Source organism: Hakea prostrata, chromosome 9, assembly GCF_041222555.1.
Source record: "Hakea prostrata isolate BN-2017 chromosome 9, UWA_Hpros_2, whole genome shotgun sequence".
In the NCBI taxonomy this organism is placed as follows: Eukaryota; Viridiplantae; Streptophyta; class Magnoliopsida; order Proteales; family Proteaceae; genus Hakea; species Hakea prostrata.
In genome coordinates, this window is record NC_142608.1 from 4,746,925 (window position 1) to 4,773,046 (window position 26,122).

At 37.8% G+C, this 26,122-nt stretch overlaps 1 protein-coding gene and 1 pseudogene across 1 annotated transcript; one reads left to right on the forward strand and one right to left on the reverse strand.

The window, feature by feature from the left end:
• The first annotated feature begins 460 nt into the window (after positions 1–460).
• LOC149004185 (putative F-box protein At4g22030) lies at positions 461–2,137 on the forward strand (annotated as a pseudogene).
• A 301-nt stretch (positions 2,138–2,438) lies between these two features.
• LOC149004186 (mitochondrial inner membrane protein OXA1-like) lies at positions 2,439–25,574 on the reverse strand. The gene is made up of 10 exons (XM_089168182.1): positions 25,287–25,574; positions 22,898–23,452; positions 10,910–11,000; positions 10,557–10,604; positions 5,696–5,754; positions 5,076–5,151; positions 4,808–4,939; positions 4,429–4,536; positions 3,354–3,408; positions 2,439–3,122 (listed from the first exon to the last, which is right to left on the reverse strand). Exons 2-10 carry the CDS (start codon positions 23,347–23,349, stop codon positions 2,866–2,868), a joined length of 1,278 nt encoding a protein of 425 aa, XP_089024308.1. The 5' UTR covers positions 23,350–23,452; positions 25,287–25,574; the 3' UTR covers positions 2,439–2,865.
• Between the last annotated feature and the right edge of the window lie 548 nt (positions 25,575–26,122).

Genomic DNA, 26,122 nt, shown 5'->3' on the forward strand with positions numbered 1-26,122 from the left:
CTCCTCAACCGTTAACAGCCAAATGAATTGATCAATATTTAGAATTCTTTTCGTAAAAGTTGAAAAGTTCAGGGATTGCACGCAAAGAAACTCAGACTTGAAATTATAAATGTCTATCCACGTCAGAGCTGACTGCATATTCTTTATAGGTTTGATACGTTCCCGTGTTCTTGAACAAATATGTTTCAAATCTTAGTTCACATGATGATGATAGAGCCAAAAATAATGGAGTTGAAGATTCGGGCTAGCAATAGCATTACACCAACAGATGGAATACGTTTTGAACACAAAATATATGAAACGGTCAAACCTGGTCATGTAAAGACCAACGAAAGACCAATGCTCTCTCTCTCTCTAAAGGTGAGGCCTGATCCTTGCCACTCTTGATCAATCAAATCAAAACGTATCGTATAATAAAGATGCAAAATGGCTGTGAATTCGATATCCAAGACACCCAAATATGGCATCTTTGCATGCTTTGCCTCTCCTCCCTTCTTCTTCTTCTTGTTGTGTGCAGAAGAACAATGGCTACACTCCATGTCCCGAAACCTGGAGCGGTTCAACTGAAGAACACTACCAGAACCATGGTGGAGAGAGAGAGATTATCAAGCATGGCGGACCAATATACAATCCCTACCAAAATCAGCTCCACCACCATGAGAGACGAGAAGGAATCTACTTCATCTACTGCGATCAGCATCTCTGAGGTCTACTTAATAGCAGATGCTGTGGCTGATAGAGTGGAGATGCACACCAATATTGGAGAGCAGCGAGACAACTGGAACACCCACTTCCTCACATCCATCAATACCATCATCCTCAATCTTGTTCTCTGCGGCTGCAGGGATGATGGTTGTGATGAATAAGATCCAGCCCTCTCAACTTGCTGTAAGCAACGCAACGCAACTACGCTGTTCCAGCAATACAACACCCCACAGATGAGAAATGCAAACAACACACAGATCCTTCGCCGCCTCTCAACCTATCATCGTCAATCTTGTTCTCTGCGGCTGCAGGGATGATGGTTGTGATGAATAAGATCCAGCCCTCTCAACTTGCCGAAGAGCAACGTAACGCAGCAAGACTGTTCAAGCAGCTCCACAGGGAGATCCAAACAGCACTTGCCATTGGGAAAAATCCAACAGAAAAGGATCCGTAAGGAATGCCTTGAGAAGGTGTTGGACTTCTCTCTCCATTTACCCCCAAGGCCCCTTATGATAAAACACCTACCCATGTTAACACATGGGACCCACCAAATTCAAATTTGAATCAAACAAAGATAAAATGATTTTCATCACTAAACCCAACAAATCCGACAGCAAAGGATGTAAAAGATGCCATGGAGAAGGTGTTGGCCCTGAAGGGCCCCCCCGGGGGGGGGGGGGGGCGCGGGCTGTAGAACCCACTGTGTGGTGGCCTTCATCTTCGACTTCATCACCAAAAAGAACAGCATGAAACAAAACAGTTTCTTGGGCTTAAGAAGAAGGTGGAGGAGAATGGATGGAGTGAATATCTGGAGGAAGAGATGATACAGATAGTTAGGGTTCTGAAAAGAAAGGATGCCGAAGAATACAAGAGATTGGGAAATTTGGCGTTGAAAATAAACAAGATTTTAGCGGTTTCAGGGCCTTCACTAGCAGGCTTGGCTGCAGTTGGTTCTGCCTATGTGGGTTCGTCTCCTTCTCATAGTGGTCTGGGCTTGGCCATGACTGTTGCTGCAGGAGCATTAGCGAGTGTAGTGAACACGTTGGAGCATGGAGGGCAAGTTGGAATGGTTTTCGAGATGTACAGGAACTCTGCTGGCTTCTTTAAACTCCTGGAGGAATCCATTGAAGCCACCTTGAACCAAAAAGATGTGGAGAGGAGAGAGAATGGAGAGTCCTTTGAATTGAAGGTTGCAATAACCTTGGGGAGAAGCCTATCTGAGCTCAGGGATCTTGCATCTCATCATGGCAGCACCAGAGCAGTAGGGATGAAGAGGCCAGCGAGGAGTTTGCAAGCAAACTCTTCTGAACTCTGATTATCTTTTACTGTACTAATTCCAGTCTCTATTCTTTTCTGTTATTTGATAATTTGTAATCGACTAACATCAAATTTGTAGTTAATTTCAATTTTTCCGTTCACGAATCTCCTCCCCTTGAAGAACAGAATATGCTATTCCCTAACCTTTGAATTAATTCTCAGAGGAAAAAAACTTTGACATCAAACAGTGCTTGCAGCCAATCAATTATTTAAGAAAATTCTCTTCATTTTAATTCACCCCAGTTCAGACTCGGGCATGGCCGCATGAATCATGTTGTTCAACTGATGGAGTCCGTAATGAACATTTCAAGGTCTAAAGTGGAAAATCCGGTTCTTGTCTTCTTCTCTTTGGGTTTAATTTCCATTGAACGTAAAAGAACAACGATGGAAACTCCAACTGGATTTTTTTTCTTCTAAAGTTAAACACCCGAACCTTGAAATAAATTTTATGAGACTAGAATGGGAGCCAAATTATAAGCATCCAAATAAATACAAAATTTCCGCTATGGAATTGACCAAACAATAATTAACAGCAGATTGCCAAAATTTTCTCCCCAGCAGATGATCAAAACCCTAAATATTGCATAGTTTAATAGAAAATACAGAGATAATCATCCCAGTGAAATTTATAACCAATACAATTTGGCTCCTGAAAAGCATTCCAGACCTGCTACCCCCCCCCCCCCCCCCAAAAAAAAAAAAAACCCGGGCCAAAAAATAAAAGCAAATGAATTGACTACGCTCAGAATCCTTGATCTGAATTAGTACCACATTTATTTTCCTCCCAAGCTCATGTAAACCTCAAAACGCCAATGGAAAACACTGATTATCGTGTTGCAAGAATCACAGCTTCTTGTTCTTCTTTCTTCCCTTCACTTGTTTCTCTAAATTCTTTATCCTTTGACTGATTACTGCAGAGGAAGATTTTCTCCGGTCAACTGACTTCAATGGCTCAGAGGGAGACGAAGAAGCTTGTGATGCAACTGCTTTAAGCTGTTTGAACATTGCTGAAAAAGATAAATCTTGTTGTGAACTTGGAGGAGGTGCAACAGGTAGTTTGGGAAGACCCAGAAACTCTTTCACTGCAGCTTGTTTGAGTACTGAACAACAGATTCAACAGTGAACAGTTAGCCCAAGAAAGAGAGGCAGATGCAGAGAGAAGAAAATGATAGAAATAGCAAAAATGAAGTTCTCTTTGATATGTGCAAGTGGACCACAATTAGAACTCTAGTAGTCCGAAGTGCCTCAAACATACAGTCAGCTCTAGGCATTTTCAAGCAAGATAAATGAAACCTACTGGATAAAATCTTGAGGATGGAACTGAGGTTTACCTAGTCCATACACGAACGAAAACATATTGGAGGTGACCCAGTAACAAAATATTGCCTGCAATCATATTAACATAAGATTGATTAGCTTTTGCTATGCAGTGAAATCTCACACTCAGAGATCTTCGAATAATCATTAAGCCAACCCAAAATGCAATAGATAGACAAATAAGAGACAAAATCATCAGGCCTATCGAGAGATAAGTGTTGTCCTTTGGTTTGATAAATTGTCATTTAGCAGCTTTGTAAATCGGGTTGAAAACCTGTAATTACATGGGGAAGTTGTGTAAAGGAAAATAACTCACGAATAGTAATGGACTGGGGTCAGTGAGTCAATATCTCAGGATCTCAGCAAGATCCAAATTTATGTTCAAAAACACGTGCAAAAACAAGAAGACCAAGAGTGGTTCAATCACCTCTCAGAAGCTTACTTCACAGTGAGAACAGAACCCTAATTCAACTTGTTTTTAGGGGTTGACTTATTATCCTTAAATAGAAGAGACTACAAAGGGGAATAAAAGATTAAACTAAGAAAACCAAAACCAATACAAAATCTAGCAGATCACCTAAATACAGTAGTGTGACTTGATAAACTGTTAACTTCTAACAGCATGTCTCAAAAATTTTACAATAACTGTATGTTCCCCAACCAAACCAGGCCTCAATTTCAAACAAAGAAAGAGGTGCACCAACTTGGAAAAGTCTCAGTTTAAATTATTCTTCGGCAGAAGAAGTTGAGCTCCAAAACAGAGTTCTCGAACTACGACCAGCACCTAAAAGAAGACCAGTCTCTATAGTGAAAGCCAAGAGTGAGGAGCCCTTGCGAGCGGATGTAGGTCAAGGAGACCAAACCTTATAAATCCCTCTCCCTCAATGTGTGCAATTTTTAGTTTCTAATTTCTTCCACCTTCCTTGAGAAAGTTGAAAAGGTTAAAGATGATAAGCAAAACCCAATTCAACTCCCTTCTGGGTTGCCATTGCCAATCAAACAATCTATTAGAATTGTCCAACAAAACATGTAATGAGTACAAGCCTACGCCCCTACACAATTATTCTGCCCTTGGAAAGATGAACATACCTTCGGGAAGCTCATTGTAAATGGAACCGTAAGAACAGCAAGGATCCTGGAAAAGTTTTTCATTGTGCCAGCAACAGGATTTCCTTCCAACCCCTCTTGCATATTGCACTAAAACAAGAATTGAGTTAACTAAATATTAGATCAAAATTATAATAAAACTGTAAATTATTTAAGCAAGATAAATCAAATGATTGTTGCGCCAAATTTGAACTAAACTAATAGTAAGGGGGAAAAAAACTCATCACTAGAACTTCCAAAGGCAATGAAAAGAGTAGACAAGGCAAAAACAAAAATATACGAAGGCTACCAGTTTACTAAAACAAGGTCTCAAGGCCATTCCAAGGGAAACTAATCAAGCTAAATAGCATGCTAAACTTACCTCCACATTTATCAGGAACGTTAATGATGTCAGTACTGGGAAGATGTACAAACTATCTGGAGTTGTGAGATCAGTGAACCAGAATGCTCCACCTTCTTTAAAAGATGGAACTTTCTCCACCATATTCGAGATCTGAAAGATATATGGTTAAAATCAAATCTCTAAAATTGAGACACGTAATTGGAAAAACGCAAAAGAGTGTTAAATTGGATTGACAAGTGAATAATGAAACACAGCATGTAATGGAACTGCGGTTCAAAGATCTTACACCCCAGAAAAAGCTGACAAAAACAGGACCCTGGATAAAAAGTCCCTTCAATGGAGTGAATGGGGTGACTCCATACCTGCAGTACCAAAACAAACAACAATATGAAGATCAGGCACTGAGAGAAGTATAGATAAGCTTTTGTACAAACCATACACAAACAAAGAGGACTAGAACAATGCTTCACTTATAGCCTGCAGAAATTAAAAACAGGAGTGCGTGGATTCTTTTGAAGATGCAGCAATTTTAATGACAATAATAATAAGATTGGGGGGAAAAGTTCAATCAATCATCTAAGACCATCTCAGGATTCAAAATGTCCTATGCAAGAGTGTAGGACCCACTCAATGATCACTAGCCCCTTTACATGTGCATCCCTTGTACATTTAATGGTTAAAATGACAAATTGACAGCAAATAGGACTCAACATTTGACTTCCCTAGATGAAATGGAGCATTTGGATTGATTACTTACTAGAAATAACAATAACTAATTAATTAATTTATATGCATCAGATTGTTTTAACTTCAGGAAACTTGTTGCAAGGTTCCATGCATTAAACTACTAGGAGATGAAATGCATGTAACGTGTCTGTCCTACCCACACAGGAAGAAGGTGCTTACTCCTTGAATAGTGCCTGCATACGTTTCTGACCATCCGCAACAGCACTAGGTTCCATTCCCTGAAATAGAGACATATATCACTAAAATGTTAAAAAAAAATAATGAAATGAATACCAGAAACCAGACAATTTTCTCCTAAATAATAATAATACTAATTCAAGGAAGTAATCAGGTACAGGTATGTGTTACAAAATCAGATCCACCTGTACCCAGCAACAGGATATAGGACTACATATTGAAATTAATACTACAAGACAACACAAAAACATGTCGAAATAATATGACAATGTGAAAAGAAGTGGTTACTCTTCTACTCCACATCCATGTCCAAGTGTCTGACTTACAGCTGCACGTTATAGTTACACACATGTTCCATAATCCACACAGTAATCATTATATGAGGTGTGACAGCTGCCCAGGTAACAGAGTTGACATTTATTGGCCAACCAAGAGGACCAATTCATCAAGGCAAGAGAAAAGCAATTTTCTAAAAGTTAAATGCATAAGCTTTTTAAGGAAAAGAGCAAGTTCTAAGCAAGCTGAAGCAAAAAGGTGTGAAAAATAGGGTTTTTTTGTTTTGTCGAATAAAGACGACATTGTCCCTTTCACGATTTATATAAGCAACTACAGTTGACTTATAAACCAACTTTAGTGAGACATACAACTTACAAAAACGAAAAGCAAGACCTTTTCTTTTCAAGATTTTAAGACAGGTGTAAGATATCCTCCAATCAAACAACATCAGTTCATCAACAGCATGTCTTCAGTCAACTCCAATTTGGAGCCAAACTGCTGACTAATTTGGTTTTTGACCGCCTAGTTTTTATTTGATTTCTACATTAGAAGAGAGATGAGTACTCAGTTCTGAATGTTGCCACCATCATTCGGAAACAAAGGAGGAGACAGATAACTGCTCACTCAGAAAGGCAGAGAGGGGGGATGATTCCCTCAGCATGGGGTGGCTAAGCTCTAGTTTTCACATAGGCGGTATCAATCAACAGTGAGCAGCAGTGGAAGAGACAAGGAGATATAAATTGCACAAACTAGATGGAATGGGCAACCCACACCCAATCAAAGTGCTTTAACCAAATTCTAGGGTCAGGGTCTTGTGATTGTTTTCCTAGAATTAGGGTTAGACCAGAATCAATCCTCATAAGACCAGCAAAATGGCTAACAAATCTGAGAATGGGATGGATAAAATTGTTAAACTTAGGGTTTGGGTTTGTATGGGGGTTAACAAAACCAAAATGGGTTTGCAGGGATTGAGATGGCAAGGGATCCCAGATTCATGGAGAACCTTAGGAATAATTTAGGGGTGGGAAAAATTATTATGGGTAGGTTTTGGGATGATTAAGGTTATAACAAATTCTTGTGGGCTGGTTTTATGATGGATCAGAAGAGTAACAAATCCCCATGGGTTGCAACAAAGAGTATGGTTGTGTTTAGTGTTTAGTGATACCTAGGAGGCCTATGGTTGGGTATGGGATGGTTTCTGGGGATCTTGAAAAGTCCTTGGGCACTCTTTCTTGATACTTTCTCTTTTTCTCTCTTCTTTTTTTCTTTTTTTCTTTTCTTCTTTTCTTCTTTCTTTCCTCCTTTCCTTTTTCTCCTCTCTTTTCTTTCTTTTCTTTCCTTTTTTCTGCTTTCAGATCTGCCGCAATAAAGAAGGGGAAAAGGAGAGGGGCCAAACAGAAGAAAGAAGGGGAGGGGTGCCACAAGGTCAAGGGGAGGGTGAGGGTGCTGCATAGGTTTGCCGCAGGGATTGGGGAAAGGCCTAGGGGAAATCAAAGGGGTGGGAGGGGGCAGTTAGGGCTGTTGCAGGGTTGGGAGAGGGGAGGGGGTGATTGCCCAAGGAAGGGGAGGGGGTGGGGGATGGGGCTGCCATACTTGTGAGAGTTGCTGAATTGTTGAATTGATGCTGGAACTTGAAGAAGATAATCTTAAAACCCAACCATGGCCCTCCCAAGAAGACCAAGATTCAATTCCCTCAATAATCAGACTTGTCTTCAATTCACCATGTCATTACAATTTATTTATGGCCTTACAAGTGGAGGAAAGACTTGGATTCTAATTAGGAAATAAAGACTGACCCAACCAGGAATCCCTTATAGACTAGGTAACGTAAACCCAGATTTAGGGTTAGTGTTTGGATGAATTGTCCCTGAAACTAAGGGCTGCCCAGGTTTTTCAGCAAAGAGAACTAAGGACCCATTTGATTACCCACCGGAAAACATTTTCTGGTGTTTCTTGCTTTGAGAAGCAGAAAAATTGGCTGAAAACCATTTGATAAAACCATTTCATTTCACATGATTTTTGCAACATAATTGAAATTTATAAAAAAAATTGCTTCAAGAAACACTTTCAACGCAACAACAAATTGTTAGTTGCGTCTATTTCTTGAAGCAAAATTGGGTGCAGGTTAGGTTTAAGTGAGACACTTTTAGAAGGGGTATTTATGGAATTTGGAACTCTAAACATAATAGTAGCAAATTTCGTAAATTTTATTACCATTTTCAAATTTTCTAATTCCATAAGCAAGTTTTATCAAATGCCTAAAAAACTGTTCCTGCTTCCAGAAACACCCAAAACTGTTTCGGGTGTTTCTCAAAGCAGAAACACTTGGTGAGTTATCTAACAGGTCCTAACTTAACAGGCTGTGTAGAGTGGGTTTTAACACCTGAAAGCTTGATGTTTCACAAATTCCAGATCTGAATTTTGTTTCAGCTAGGGTGGGAAAAGGGATTGTACTTGCTGCCTTGTATTTTCAGACCTTACTCTATTCGTTTTAGAATGTGGAGAAGGGTCTAAACTGAATTAGGGTTAGGCTCCAGAAGTGAAGATAATCTGCAGCAAATTTGGATGAAGAAGATGAAGTGGAGGAAAATTTCAGACCTAAGAACATAGGGTTTATTCGGGAAACTAACAGTAGGACTGAAACCTACAGTTGGGTGCGATCCTATAAGAGAAGAAAATATGTTAAAGGGAGCTGGGGAACAAGGAGTTACAGGGGGTGGGGTCTTGATGCTGCCACAGGGAAGAAAAGGGAGTGGGGGAGTTGTGGGCCTAGAGGACAGATGCAGGAGGGGGGGGGGGGGGGGGGGGGGGGGGGGGAATGCGGGGGGGGGGGGGGGGGGGGGGGGGGGGGGGGGGGGGGGGGAGGACAGATGCAGGAGGGGGTGGGGATGGGCTAGGGTGCACAGGGACTCAGGGTTGGGACTTTTGTATACACGAAGCGGTGATCATTAAGCATAGTTGTCAAGGGGGTGGCGAACGTAGCCACGGCGAGGAGGGCCTGCAATGGGGTGAAGGGCCATATGAAGGCGTACTTATTAGATTCCGATTGTAAAGATCAGTGAACCTATGCAATGAAAGACGCCAGGACAAAGAAATAAAAAAAACAAACAAAAGAAAGAGAATAAGTCCCGCCCCCCCTATCCTAATCTCTTTGTCTCTTCCTCTTTTCTTCTCCTCCCTTCCCCGGGGGGCACCCCCGCGGGGGGGGGGCCCCCCCTCCTCCCGGGGAGGGTGCAATTTAGGACCTATTATGGGTGCAGAGGAAAGGGTTGGGACTTTTGTATTCTTACTTGAAAGCTAGATGTGATCATTAATGGCTGCTGTTGAAGATTAATTGCTGATTGTAGTAGAGGAATACTTCAAAAAACCTGCCACAGCCCTCCCAAAGAGAACCACAACCCTGTGTCATAAAAATGCTTTTAATTTTATTCAATCAAAATTAAGAATTACAATGAGCAATGAGGCTTATTTATAGCCCTTACATCCAAAGGAGAACTTGACACGAACTCGACTAAGACTTAGAGTCCAACTTAACTTCCACCAAAATAAAAGAAATAACAGACCCACTTATCTATAAGAGTCCTCTTTAAAAAAAGACTCCTTACCCAAGCAAATCACAACCCCTAATAAAGACAAATTCTAATCGAAAGCAAACTCTTGAAAGATAAGAACCCTTCTTGCAAAAGAGTATTTTCTTATCTTAACTAGCGGAAACCAACTCAATCACAACTTGAATAAAGGAAATCAAAATGGACTAGGACTACTAAAATTCTTGAATTAGATTCCAGCAGTGAAAAGGGGCGGAAATGCCCAAAAAAACCCAACTAGGGTTCAGCCAGTATGCTTGGGTGGGCCATAGGTCCATTTTAGGGTTCGGCCAGGGTGTCAATCCGTGTTCACATCACTAGGATCCCTTACAACCAATTAAATAACCACCACACAAATAAAGAAACTAACCTACGTAAGAGATACCTAATTATCTTAAAAGGAATCTCAATTTCAAATAGATTCCTAATGGAACTTCAACTCTAGCTAGGACTCACGTACCTAACTCAAACAAGGAAATAAAATCAGATTTGGACTCATAAAAATAAAATCACTGGAATACGAATAATTAACTAAATATGTGGGAGAAATGACCAAATTGCCCCTAAGGGGTTTTGGCCAGCCGCTAGTTGTGCCACTTGGGTTGGGCCTTGAGACCCAATTTAGGGTTTCAGCCAGGCAGAGACTTCTTGCTTACATCACAAAAAGGCTGTGGTGAATAAGTGGAAATGAAGATCAGGGATCAGCAATTTCAATTCAAGTTAAAAAACAATGCCACCAATTTGATTCTGATTACTAATACAATTACCACACTATTCTGAATTCTTTGCTTACCAGATGCCTTTGGCAGTTGGATACATTTAACAATATATCCTCTCCTCAAAAGAAAAACAAGTATCTCCCTGTCACTAATTCTTAGTGTATACCAAAAACAATAGGTTCCTCACACACACACACACACACACACACACAAAAAGAACATGGGAGGCAGCTAAACAGAATACTTTAATAGCATTCGTACCGTATCCTGCATCTGTTGTTTGATCTCCTCCAGGCGTGGCCTCATCAGCTACATAAATCAATATGGATTACAAAAATTAAACGTAAAACACAGCAGATCTTCTAAACATAACAAAAGGAAGAAAATATGCAATCAACCAATGAGCAGAACACAAAATGAAAGACAACGAGAAGATTAGTAACACCAGTCACAAGACATAACATGTTCGTTATAGGGTGGGGGTGGGGGTGGGGGTGGGGGGTGGGGGAGGGGTTGTGACTAATTAAGACTACGACCAGTAAGAAGTCATGAAAACCTTTTTGCTAATAGCAAAAATTGTACAAATGCAGGAAGAGGCAACAGATCCAACTTACAGTAAGCTTATAAGTAGCTTTAAGTGTACTTATCAAGAGTGGAACTGTAGCACCTCGAATCACGATAGTCGTTAGAGCGATAGAAGCCCACCTAGTTGCATTATACTTGCATTAGAAGCCACCAAACCAAACTATTTTTTGTTATATTAACACACAAGATTCCGAGCCCTTGTATAATGTAGCAGAAACAATCAGCATATCATACATTATTCTTTTGCACAGTAACTACAGCGAGAACCTTATTGACAAAGTGTAAACAATGGAGATCAGGTCTACAATTTGAAACTTAAAAGGATTGCTTTCATTAATTCATTTGAAACACAATAGAACATCCAAAAAGACAAAGTCAAGAGAAATCATTACCATTTAAACAAAAAAATTCATGTAATAATCCCCATATTTTTATGAGTAAAACATCCACCAAGTAGTTTTTCTTCTTCCCCCTACACCCCCCCCCCCCCGGGGGGGGAGACAAGGCTCCATCCTAAGTGCACCACACACTTTGAAGTTTGAACCAATAGATGACTCATCAGATAAGAGCTATTATCAGCTCCATTAGCATATCATCACATATGTTAGATTTTGAACATCTATTAATAGAAATCTCAAAATTGAGAAATGGCTCAACCTTGAATCTGTCCCTGGCAAATTTGAGGACAAGTTTCTTCAAGCCAGGGAAAATTAATGTATTCAAATCACCTAAATGGGCATATTATAGTGGAAATAAGCTTCAGGTTGGGTTATGAATGTGCTGGGCCTTGATTCCATGTGTTCTCATTGTGATGAGGCACTTTAATTTGCCTATGATAAGCCTATGATATGGGTTGAGGCTGCATACAAGATGAGCTGACTGTTTTTATTTCTTTATTTTAATCATTAAATGTTTTAGTTATGCTGAATTAAGTTTCTACAAGTTCAGGCTTGTTTTAAGTCAGTTTTCCTCATTATATCAATTCCCAAAACTAATTTAAGTTACCTTACTATTATTATGCATTGACCAAGAGCATTATTTCCCCAAGTAACATAAATTAAGAGTTGCAGGGAAGTAAAGAGCACATAAGAAGGGGAATGCACACACTCGCACAACCAGTCACATAGGCTACCATAAATCAATTCATTCTATTCTACATTTCACTAGCGATGGGGGGTTACATCATACCAAAAGAAAATTAGAAGAATCCTGAAATAACACTAATTCTGTGACCAAGAAACTAATTCATAATGGGAAACTAAAAATAATAGAAAGCATCATACGCATCTAATAAATAAAGACACTGTTTCCCCAAATAGCAGAAATTCCTAAAATTCTACTAAACCAATGACTCAAACAGGACCAATTCATCTCTATCCAGAAACCAAGTTGGGTTTGAGTCAGTCCAAGGCAGCATATCTGCATCACCTTATAAATAACTTTTAAAGAAAAAGTTGATGCAGCACAGCCTTGGACCAACCCAAATCCATTTGGGAATGCAGATTGAGAAATAGGTTCAAATGTGGAGTTTAGTAAGCAGATATTTGGAGCTTTATTTTTATTTTTATTTTATCAGAATAATTATGTAAAGACTTTAATTTGTGTAGGGTACATAGTAATAATTTTGGTTAGTTTTTAATCATTAAGAAAACAGCATAATTGTTCTCTTATTGAAGGATGTTTCATTTATTATTTATATTCTTGTAATCCCTGTATCTGTATTAAGCACGGAATACAATGAATTCCATTGTGTTTTAACTCATTGTATTTTCAACAACCTAAGGGCTTTGTCCATGTGCACTCTCCCAACAACCCCTCCCCCTTTTTATCATGTGGTTTCTCTTCTCTTCCACGTGCAACCTTGCTTCTTCACAGCTTTTCCTTCTTTCCCCCCTTTTTTCTTTCCTTCCACACTTCTTTTGTCCCCCATTAAGTGGCAGCATAGCTTTGGCCTGACCCAAATCAAGAACCAGTGCAAATATGGATTTTAGTCTGGTATATATTTGCAATTTTATTATTTGTTTTATTAGTGGGAGAATTATGGAAGCAGATTTTTATTTGGGAAGGATAGAGGATTAGTTAGTTTTAGATTGTCAAGAGTCCTAACATATTTGTTTCTTATTGGAGTCTGTCATTTTTTTATTTATACGCTCGAAATCAGCATAATTGAGCATGGAATAGAATAAATTGCATTGTGGTTTGAATAGCCCAAGGAATTTGTACATGTGCACTCTTCTCCACCCCCACCCCTCTTATTAAGGTATTTCTCCTCTCCCCCCCCCCCCAAATCAACTCTGTTTCTTCTCAGGTTTCCCTTCTCTTCCTTCTCTACAGTCTTCTTTCCTTTGTTCTCACTTCTTCTGCCTCCATTAAATGGCATCAAAGCCCAAACCTGGGTAAATCTATCTCCCTCTCTGTCACCCTCTTAGTCTCTCTTTCCCTGCTATTTCTTCTTCTTCCCACAATCGTCCTATCTCTCCTATTCCCAAACCCCCCCCCCCCCCCAAAAAAAAAAAAAAAAAAAAAAAAAAAAACCACACACACACACACACACTCAACAAAAATTAAAAAAATAAATAAATAAATCCAACTTCTACTCTTTTCTTAATGTATTTTGTCTGCAATTGTGGCCAAACAACAGTAAGCCCCACCTTCCCTTTGCTTCCCACAAAACCCTAACCCATTGTCATTTCACCATCAAAACATTCTGACATGACCTCTCAACCCAATCCCAAGTTCCCAACTGTAGCGACAGCTTCCAAAACACATTACAGAGAGAGAGAGAGAGAGTTCTTTTTCTTTTCACCCCTGTGACTACCCCCTGAAAAAATTCCAACACCTTAATCCTTTCTTCCCTGGCTGTAACAGCAAGTCTCTTAAAGAAATGTTCATGCTCCCTCCCCACAGCAATCCTCTCTTTTCCATCTCCCACTGAAATTCCTACTTAATTGAAGCTGTCACTGCCTTTTTGCATCACAGTCGCTTCCATCCTAAAGCCTTCTCATTTCTTCAGAGCAACCATGTGTGTCTGCTCCTCTGACTCAAATCCCTACAGGATAGGATAACCCCAAAATCCATTGATTTCCTAAACAGATCTCTCTAGTGCTAATATTATTTTGTCATTAGTTTTTTCCCTTGTTTCTTTCTTTCAATTTCCAAGTGCATCCTCTTCCTTTAATTGTACTACTCATCATAACCTTTCTCCAGTCTACATTATTATCCTTCCTTTTTACTTTTAATAACTAATAATAATTGTTCCTTTACAATCATAAATCCACCACTTTATGGAGATTAAATAGGGAGTGTTGGATTACCACACCCATCAGATCCAATGTATGTGGATGCCAATTGAGTGATGTTAAACTTTTCATTTTATAAAACTTGTGGTCGAGTATTCTTCTTTTTTTGTAAAATGAAAATTTCTGGCAACCCAAATCCATCTGAAAAACCTGATCAAGAACTGGGTCCAAATATGGAGTTTACACCAGTAGCTATTACAATTATATTATTTACTTTACTAGAGGGACAACAAAGTAAACAGATTTTAATTTGGGTAAGATAAGCAGGAATAGTTTTAGTTAGTTTTAAATTGACAAAGAATCCTAGAATGATTGTTTTCTTTTAGAAATATGTTTCTTTTAACATTTGCATGCTTGAGCATGGAATAGAATGAACCACATTGTTGTTTGAATATCTTGAGGGCTTTGAGTGTACACTCCCCCTCCCTTACTTAGGCAATTTCTTCTCTATGGCACCCATACTTGAAATGAAAGGGTGTTTCGGACCTTTTATATTTTGGAATGCTAGGGGGAGTTCCCTATCTTCTTAAATCCTCTATAGTCAAAATTTTGAGGATGAAATTTTTATAAGGGGGGAGGAATGTAACACCCAAGACTGAAGTATAAGGGTATTTTAGGCATTTTGTATCAATATTCAAATAATTATGCTTAAAGATTGAACAAGTGTGGGATTAACATACTTATTAGAATTAACTTGCTAAACTTAGTCATAAGTTGAGAACTAACTAAACGGATAACAATCACCTTGAATAAAGGAGGAGGGGTCCAAGGTTTGATGCCCCATAGATGCATAAAATTATATTAGAAGTTTTGGTATTGTTTTGACCCCACCCAGATCTAATTTGGAATCTAGGGGAATTCATGTGTGGAGGTCAAATATTGTATAAATAGGAGAATAAAAGAGGGATCAAACATTGTGGAAGCAAATATCCCATAAATATGGGAATTAAGTATGGAAGACAAGACAAGAGAACATGGTAATCGAATAGGAGAGCAAATATTTAGAAAATCAGGAGAACGGTGGGAATCAAATTTGTAAAGAAGGAGAGTAAATACCTAGAAAACTAAGAGAACGTGGGAATCAAATTTGTAGAGAAGGAGAGCAAATTTGTATGGGAAGACAAGAACATGTGGCAATTAAAAGTGGGAATTTAGGAGGAAAGAATAGTAAGGAATACTGAGAGCAAAGAGAAGATTGATGGTGAGTTAATTAAACAAGGAGAATTGAAAACCCATATTAATTGAGTAGAATAGAAACAAGGGTGCAAGGAATAGAAGAGGAGAACATAATTCGTTGAAGGCCCTCTATCTAAGAGTAATTACATATCGTTTTGCGACTTCGCTACGGTAAGTACAATTCATACTTTCAACACTTACTATTTCCTTTTTTCTACGAGCGGGTTCTAATTTTACGTGTTTTATTAGTAATTGATCAATTCTTTAATTTAATAATTTGATCTCTAAGTATGAATATGTTTTGATTTTGGTCTTATTTGATCATCATGATTTATTAGTAGTATGAGTATGTTTTTGAATGAATTATTAGATTAACATGATTTATTGGTAATTATTCAATTCTTTGATTTAATAATTTGATCTTTGAGTATGATTATACATTTGAATCATTTGATTATGTAAGACTTGATTATCATGAGTTATTGGTAGCATGAATATGTGTACTACTGGATTATTAGATTAATAAGATTTATTAGTAATTGATCAGTTCTTTGATTTAATAATTTGATCCTTCAGTATGAATATGCTTTTGATGATGTCTGATGTAATTACCATGATTCCTTGAGTACAAATATGCTATTGATGATGCCTAGTGTAATTATCATGATTCATTGGTAGTATGATTTATGAATATGTTTTCGATTAGACTATCAGATTCGCATGATTTTATTCATAATTGATCAATCTTATAATTTATTAATTATGATATTTTGTGTATAGGTATGTTCTTAGATTTTGTCTTAATAGATAGACTTTTATAATATTTTGTATTGATTTAGTAACGAACTTATAGTTCTTAGATTTGGTTAGTGTAGATGGTTGTTGGGCTATGTAACACATGCAGGCCATGTAACGGCATGGGACATCCTATCAACCCTATACCAGCGGATGCATATGGGATGATAGTTGTGTTTTGAATGAGAATGTATGTTAGGCCTATGTAATGCACACATACCATATAACAGCATTGAACATCCATTTAGTTTGAAACATTTGGTAAGAGTAAAAGGATATTCAACTGTGTAATCCGTGCAAGCCATGTAACATTATGAAACATCCTCTCGACCTTAGACCAATGGAAGGTGGTTTATTTATGTTTTGTTGGCATCATTGAATCTCATCCATATCATTGGGCATGTCATGACTTCTTTTGTATACATATCACTTAATCTTCTTTGTATAAAACTATTATTTAATTAAATAGCAAGTATAAAAACAGCGAAAGCTATTGATCTATATTAAATTGTATTTGCTAATTTTCTTCTCGAATTTAACCCTTACTTCTATGGACGATGGATTCATTCAGGGGGACGACAGATATTTGGAGATGAAGATCAAGAACATGTTTACTCATTTCTTAGGACAGATTAATTTTCGAAACTTCTATTGGTTGTAATTCTTAGGATTTAGAGGTTCATTTGGATTTCATTGGAACTAAGAGACAATTCATAGAAGTATTTCAATTTCTCTTTGAATAACTTTTCAATGCAATCTATTGTGTTTTTGTAATTTTTTATTTATTCACATTATCTATAGATAACCCTCTCATTGTATTTACGTTCACTTCCTAAGTAACGTCGATCCTTGATCAATGGCGACTTTCTCCTTACATGGAGATTGGGGCGTTACAGTAGGTAGTGAACTGAAACCAACTGAGAGGATTATCCATAAACAATGTGAAAAATAAAAAAACCATCAAAAACACAATAGGTTGCAACAAAAAATTATTTAAACATTAATATAAAATACTTCCATAAATTATCTCATAGTTCCAATGAAATCTAAATAAACCTCTAAATCCTAAGAATTAATATCAATAGAAGTTTCCAAAATTAATTTATCCTAAGAAATGAAGTAGACATGATATTGATCTTCATCCTCCAAATATCCATCGTCCCCTTGATCGAGTCCATCCTCTGTAAAAGGGGTAAGTTTCGGGAAGTAACTTAGCAAGTACAACTTAATACAGATTAACAGTTTCTTTTCTTTTTATACTTGCTAATTAATTAAACAAATAAAATTAACTAACATGTGTATTAAAAATAAAAAATAAATAAAGACATGCCCAATGATATGGATGAGACTTAATGATGCTAACAAGACACAAAAAAATTACCTTCCCACTAGTCTAGGGTCAATAAAATGCCCAATGCCTTTATATAGCCTATGCACGTTACCCAACAAGACATTCTTCTACCCCAATCAAATGTTTCAAACTCAATGTATGCTCCATACCGTTACATGGCCTGGTGCATGTTACGAGTTTTAACATACATTCTCATTCAAACACAGCTATCATCCCATATGCATCCATTGGTCAAGGACTGATAGGATGTTCCATGGTGTTACATGGTCTGAGCGCATTACACAATCCAACATCCATTTACCCTAACCGAATGTTTTGGAATCAATATATGTTCCATGTTGTTATATGGTCTGCACGAGTTACACAGCCCAACATTCTTCTACCTTAATCAAATGTTTGAAACTCAATGTATGCTCCACGCCGTTACATGTGCACGCGTTACACATCCTTAATATACATTCTCATCCACAACACCTAAGCTAACACAACATTATATGGATGCATAATGCAAATATAAAGATGACATGCCATAATGAATCATATGCAAACAATGCAAAGATCACATGTGAATAAAAATATGATATATTTTAGATTGCTATTATTTTATTATGGTTAGAATTCTAAGAACTATAAGCTCATTACCAAATCAATACAAAATACTATAAAAGTCTATTTGTTAAGACAAAATCTAAAAACATACTTATACACAAAATATCATAATTAGTAAATTACAAGACTGATCAATTACTAAAATCATGTGAATATGATAATTCGACCGAAAACATATTCATACTACCAACAAATCATGATAATTACACCAGACATCATCAAAATCATATTCATACTCAAAGATCAAATTATTAAATCAAAGAACAGATCAATTACTAATAAATCTTATAAATCTGAAAATCTGGTAGTAAACATATTCATGCTACTAATAACTCATAATAATCAAATCTTATAATCAAATCTTACATACTCAAAACCATAATCATACTCATAGATCAAATTATTAAATCAAAGAACTCAATAATTACCAATAAATCATGTTAATCTAATAATCCAATCAAAAACATACTCATGCTACTAATAAATCATGATGATCAAATAAGACATAACAAATTATTAAATTAAAGAATTGATCAGTTACTAATAAAACATGTAAAACTAGAAAGCTTCTTGTAGAAAAAGAAAATAATAATATGTTGCAAGTATGAAGATTGTACTTATCGTAGCGAAGTCACAAACAATCTGTAATCACCCTTAGACAGAAGGCCTTCAACGCACATTATTCTCCTCTTCGATTCCTTGCACCCTTGTCTCTATTCTTACTTAATAAATATGGGTTCTCAATTCTTCTTGTTTAACAAACTCACCATCAATCTTCTCTCTCCCCTCAATATTCTTCAATATTCTTTCCTCCTAAATTCCCACGTTTAATTCCCACATTTTCTTGTCTTCCCATACTTTGTTTTCTAGATATCTGCTCCCCTTTTCTACAAACTTGATTCTCACGTTCTCTTGTCTTCCATACTTAGTTTTCTAGATATTTGCTTCCCTTTTTCTACAAATTTGATTCCCATATTTACTTCCACGCACGCAATATCTTATTTGTCTTTTATTCCCCCATTTATGCAAAATTTGACCTTCACACATGAATTCCCCTAGATTCCAAATTAGATCTGGGTGGGTCAAAACAATACCAGAACTTCTCATCTAATTTTATGCATCTATAGGGCATCTAACCTTGGACCTCTTTCTTTATTCAAGGAGATTGTTAACCATTTAGTTAGTCCTCAACTTATGACTGAATTTAGCAATAATTCTAATAAGTGTGTTACTCCCACACTAGTTCAATCTTTGAGCACAATTTTTTGAATATCAACACAAAATGCCTACAATACCCTTATAATTTAGTCGTGGAAATTTCGTCCAAATGTCATCCTTGAAATTTCGACTATAGAGGATTTAAGAAGATATGGAACTCCCCCAATGTTCGAAACTATAAAAAGTCCAAAACACCCTTTCATTTCAAGTACAAGTGTTACATTCTCTCTTCCCCCTACAATGTTGTTTCATCTTACGCTTACCTTCTTTTCCCCCTTCATCTTCTTCTTTCCTACTTAATCACCTCTTCTGTTCCCCACTAAAAAGGGAATAGAAATTTATAATATTCCAAAACGTCATTAAGTTGCATCAAGGAAGAGCAGCAGATGAGGCTATCAAATCAGGGGTTTATTTGAAACAAAAAAGGTCATGACAACATCTAACTTGAGCTCCAAGGAATACTAATGACAATATGAGTTGCTTTTCCATGAATTATGTTTAGACAACCACAACAGGAAACCTAAAAGAACATGCCAATATAATCATCTTCCCTTTTTTAATTTATTCTGTTTTCCACATTAGTCATCTTTGTTTGCTATTCATAGTGAATTTTATTTTCACTATAGCTTCTTCTTCATCACCAATCAAGGAAGTTGAATAGAAAGGGCTAGTGGTGCAGATTCAAGTTCCAAAACCCATTTGAATTGCTTGTGAACACCCCTCAAACAATTACAATCCAAGCAAAATAAGTAATCATAAATTTGTAACTAAAAGGGATCCCAAAAGAGTAAATAGGCTGCACCAATGGTGTAGAGATATGGAAGGACATAAGTAGTGAAAGAGGGGAAGAATGACATGAGGTAATCCTCTTCCTCTAAACTTGATCCAGAAAATCAGAAGGACAAAAAACTGGATGCAGACTGGAAAATTGCCTCCCAAGGAATCCAATCAACAAAGGTTTTTAGGTAAGTTGCAAACCAAATCATCTCCTGAACCTGGTGGTAAGCAAAGAAAAAGCTCTTTGTGATGCTCAGGTTCTCAACACTGCACAGGATTCATGGGGTGAGGCTCTAGGCGTTTGATCGCCCAAGATGGGTTGCCTTCAAGTCAAATCCGAGAGTGAAAGATAAACATGAAGTAAAGCTCAGCAGCAACAGTTCAGGTTGCTAGTATTGCTGGAAGCCTGGAACATCAACATCAGCAAGGAAAGAATAAAAGAAGAAAAAACAGATACAGGGTCAGGAACCATGGAAGGAATGAAGCACACCTTCACTGATTTGTGGTTGTAAGTTGTAACCAATGAAAACTGAATTTTCATGCAATATTCTCAATCTGAGTGTGGCACAGGTTAAAACTTGTATTTAAACATGGAATATAGAATCCTAATAACCATTTGAAATAGAAATTATATCCTAATTCAACTCTATCAAATTAAGCTATTAAACATAAAAAAGATTCTAACGCTGATGAGCAACCCACTACTCCGTTCAAAGGAGAAGAATCCCAGAGAAAATTCCAATAATAATTCTAAATACAAATAACTAAATATTCCTCTGAATCTATAAACACAGTTGGGGGCCCCGATGCATCTTAAAGGGCTTAGCCACATCCAAGGAATTGCCATTGCATCAGTTAAAAAATAGATACATGGAGGCAGATAGAAGTTTTTGGGGAATGGATCATACTTTGCATGTGAAGATCTGAAGCCTGGACAGAGCGACAGAATCTACATCTCACATAATATAGAGAAGGGAAAACTTCTACGACTCCCCTAAACGTATAACCTTTTTACTCAAACTCCCCTGTCATAAGTTTCTCATCTGATTCGCCCAGGCCCCAACAATGGGAACTCTTCCCTCTTCTCCCCTGTTATTTCAAAATGGCCAAGTTACCCTCTGAATAACATGTTTCTCAGTTGTCTTTATTTTATTTTTCATTTTTATCAGTCAATTGTTCTTTAATTCTTTTGTCTCCCTCTGTTGAATGTCATTACAGGCTATACCTCCCCCACCCCTGCTACAACTCCATAATACAGCCTGACCCTCACTGCCATAGACACAGAGAAACCCATCTGACACAGCAAACAACACGTATTTTGAGGAAACACCAATCTCAATCAAACAGCAACAGTCGGTGACGGAAGCCTAGACTGCCGTACACAGAGAAGAACCCAAAGAACACAACAAATATCATCAATCTTAATCAAACCTTAGAGTTAATCTAGGAAGAGAAGGAAAGAATCCAACAAGAAGGGCAGAGGATTACAAATACAGACATCATCGATATCATGTATGTAATGCACTAGAAGCAAGCTGAAGTTTACACTAAAGGAGAAAGCAGTGGTGTCTCTTCAGATTGAAACCCAAGACCGCCTCTCCTCCAAATCCACCATATGCACCTCCAACATGAATTCCCCACCCAGTTCTCGTCTTTCCCTCAACCCCCTCCCAACTTCCTCCATGTGCAAATCTCAAAACCCTTCTTCTTCCCCACCCACTATGGCCTCAATGTACCAACATCAACATCACTAACTGCTATAACCACAACCAAAACATTTACATCATTGGCAGTAGCAACCCATCAAAATCAGGCCCCCAATGATTCTTCCATCACAAAATCATCAACCAAGACCCTTCTCTCAACAGAACATGTGAGACCCATAAATGAACGCTGCCTCTTCTTCCACGCTCTTTCATCACCCAAAATGTTTCTTCCGGCATTCTTCTTTCCAAGAGTTGTATTGCTTTAATTAGTTTTTACTATTTTAGCCACCTAGTAAGGAGGGGCTTGGGGAGAGAAACATGAGATTGCAGAGGCAGGATTGCAGGGGAAGGATGGGGTTGGTCCATAAAGGAAGATAAGGAAGATTTGGGCAGGGTGGGGGCTGGCGCTTGGCAATCATGCAGGTTGTGGAATTGTGATGGGAGGTTACATTCAACGGAGGGAATAAAGAATTTTTTTTAAAAATGACTGAAAAATATAATAAATAAACACCACCATGTAAAATATTAAGAGGACTGATAATCTGACCACTTTAAAATAATAGCAGAGAATGGGAAAGAGTTGCTTCTTGGGGGGTAACCAGATGTGAATCTTCTGCCAGGGGGTTCAAGTAAATAGAGTACAACTTTAAGGGAGTGACAGAAATTTTCCCTATGGAGATAGTAAAAAATATCTAAAAGATAACCATTAAAAAAAGGGAGGAAATGCATGAACAAGTCAAGGACACACTTGCAAAAACAACAGTCAGTATAGCATCGTGAAAAGAGTAAACAAATACTGAATGTGCAAACTATTACTGAAAAAAGAAGTACAACTATATACAGTATTAACAGAGAATGCATATTTTCCTAAAGTCTAATAGCAGACCATTAGGCAAGAAAATAAAATCAGCAAGATATTGAATAACCCAATTCTTCAACTACTCAGCCATATTCACCAGAAAATGAAAAAGAGAGGAGGAGGAGGAGGGGGGGGGGGCTCAAAAGCTTCTAGAAGATATAAGTATAGGCTTATTAGCTACAATTAAGTGAAATGAAGAAAGGCTGAAGACAAAGGCAAGTCCTTACCAATTCAACCCAGTGAAAGAATGAATACCATCAATAAGGTGCTGCAACACTGCAACAGGAAGGAAAGAATCAGCAGCTGCAATAGCCACTTCGCTCATAGCAGGAGCCTGGGAGACTGCCACTTCCACACCCTTCTCTGTGAGAACATCTGCAACATCACTCACATACTCGATCTTATCTGAGCTTTCGGCAATAGCACTCGACATATGCCTACAAAATGAAGATCCTAGCCCTGGTGGGAGAAAAAAGGAAGAACATCTTCTCTCTTGAGGCAAAGCACCAAAACCAGCAGCTATACCACTTCGCTGGAAATGACTAATTGCAGGTCGAGATGAATTTGCAACAGAAGGCTGGCTTTTGCCATCATCGTCATGAAGAATGCTGCTAAAAGATGGGTGGAACCTTTTCCTGAGAGAGGTCACTCTTGTGGATATGTTGCGGCTACAAGCCATCTAACTGAAAATGGCCTGTGTTCAAAAAGTTGTAAAATGGTTCTGAAAATGAATCCTCAGTCTAGCTTTTTTTCTAGATTTTAAAAACTCTAGAAGATCATACCTACAAAAGAAAGAATGGTTAAATTTGTTAATTCTACATATCGGCAAAACAGAATTTAAAAATTAAGCCTAATACCCAATCAAGAGATAAAACAAATACACAACTCATTGCTGAAAAACCAAATGGTCATGAAATAATTAAAAAAATAATAATAATAGGATTACAATCAAATAAACTGTTACCATCTCAAACAGATAAATCTTCCTACTCGTAAAAGCAGAAATCTTACACTTCCCTAAATACAGAACAATATTTCTGTATAGGAATCACAAATCAAACATCTAAAGAGATACACTTTTGAGAACATTAAAATTTTCTTTCTTCCAAGAGCAAGCGAAAAAGAGAAGGGTTGCAGGACAAGTAATTCAAGTGGCAACCCATTGAAAGAGAAGACTCAGAAGCTTCACATGCCATCCGAACAGTGTTCTTTGATAGTTAAAAGACAAAAGTCCCTCAAATTATTCTCCAAAATGACACATTCTTCTAAATTTTGAATGTATTTTAATCAGTAACTCAAATACCTCTTTAGTTTTATCATTTCTTATTTGATATCAATCTGATTCACTGGAACAAAGGTCAATCTGCCAAACCACGATTTTGGCACTGCCATAACATCTAGGACACCTAAATGACAGGATGACATAAGCAGTAACCTTCCCATCTCTACATCTTTCTCCTCTCCAGCCCCACCTTTTCTGGATGGATGGGTCTATGGAAGAGAAACAGATTCGATCAACAAAAGTTACATACCTGTTACGACAGCAGGGCAGCCTGGGAATGACACTCAGCAAGGTAGGAACACTCAGCAGGCAGAAGTGGTGGAAAGACCACGAAGGTCCACTAGAGACAGGAGGATGCCAGAATTTCTCAATGATTACGGATGATCATTTGGGGCAGGGTATATTGGATCAAACAAAAACAATGACATCAGGGAATAATCAGGCAACTATGTGAGCAGAGAATTGTAACGGTATTGACTGTGTTCGTGTATAAATTCCGTACGAATGAATGAGAGCCATGAGAAGTTTATTTCCCAATTCCCTATCTCTGAGCTAAGTCTTCTATTTCATCTACCTTCTCCCCCGTCCTTCTACCTCTGCTTAATCTCTCCCACTCTCTGTATCCAATTTGACATGGTCATAAGTCCTAACAACACCATAATGCCCTAACAATCAATTCAACCCTCTTCCCCTTGGTACCCACGGATGGGGTCTTGCCAGCATAAGGCAATGGTGTCTCAAACCCCTTCCCCAACCCAATCACCTATTTTTCAATGTTCCACAATCACAGGAAGAAAAAAAACAACCAGCTGATGCATCTTAGGGTCTGAACCATGTATATTAGTGTTTTAACTGAACCTTAATGCTTAAAACAGTTAAACTTTAATCCCTAACAACTAATTCAGTAGAACACCTCTAGACAGCACCCCAGCCTTACCACTTCAACTATAACACTAAACATCAAAGCACTCATATACATCGACTGATTCATTTCATCTTCCAAAAGATTAATCGAAACTAAAATTGAACCATCTATTCTAACATCAATATGAATTCCTCTCAACAATGAATTACAGTTCAGAAAAAATGGATCACATTTCAATCACAGTCCAGCTACGGCGAAGCTTCCCTTCATTACTCACCGTGCTCCGGACTTAAGTATTAAATTTAGACCAGTTTGTGCTTGACCTACTGATATATTAACAAGCAAACTTATAAGCATCATTCATAATTGAAGAAAAGAAAATGATATAAAGGACCAAAACATTTGAAAAAGGAATTAAGAACATATACATGAAGCAGGAAACCAAGATAAAAGAGATACAGATCCATACCTCCTCGCCGGAGCTGCAGTGTAGAAGAAAGGGGTGGAGGCGGAAAGAGGGTTTATTCAGAACTCGAGTAGGGGGTTTACGGTTTACCGGTTTAGTTTTATCGAACAGTTTACCGGTTCAGGATCTTTGGGTTCCTGCGTCGTGTCTGTTTGGACTTTGGAGTTTGGAGTTGGACGCTGCTCGGCTGCGCGAGCATATAGCGCTCTCTGATCGTGCGGCGCCTGCAATAAGCGCGAGCCAATGAGCGTTTTTTTCTTTTTCCCCAAGGCAAATATGATTAAACATTGAAATGATTTCTGTGTTTTTGTTTTTTTGGTCATCACCAAACCAATGGAAACTAGACCCACAAGCCTGGGAGATGGTGAAAGATGTGGTAGGCCGGAGGATCAAACTCATAACCATCTTGGATTTTTTGCCTCTAGGGGATTACAAGTTTACGACCACTATACTAAAAGCATATCTACCATTTATGATTGTATAATAAGCTCATATTCAACCGCTATACTAGAAGCATATCCACCATTTATGATTGTATGATAATGTTTATATTTGATTACCATAAAAAAGCATTCATGTTTCTTGTTTCTTGTATTTTTTTGTTACATTAAAAACAATTCAAATGATGTATGCGTTTTGAAGTCATCAAATACCATAAGAGGAGTCGGGATCCGATTAGAGTCTGGATCATCATCCCGTTGGGTCATACACTTTTTTACCATACTTATTGAGACTTACTTGGAGTTTCACATCTAAATCATACGCAAATGTGGCCCCACCAAATATGTGTGGTGAAAAAGAGTTAAGTGAAAACTGTCGGGAAGTGATTCAAACTCAGA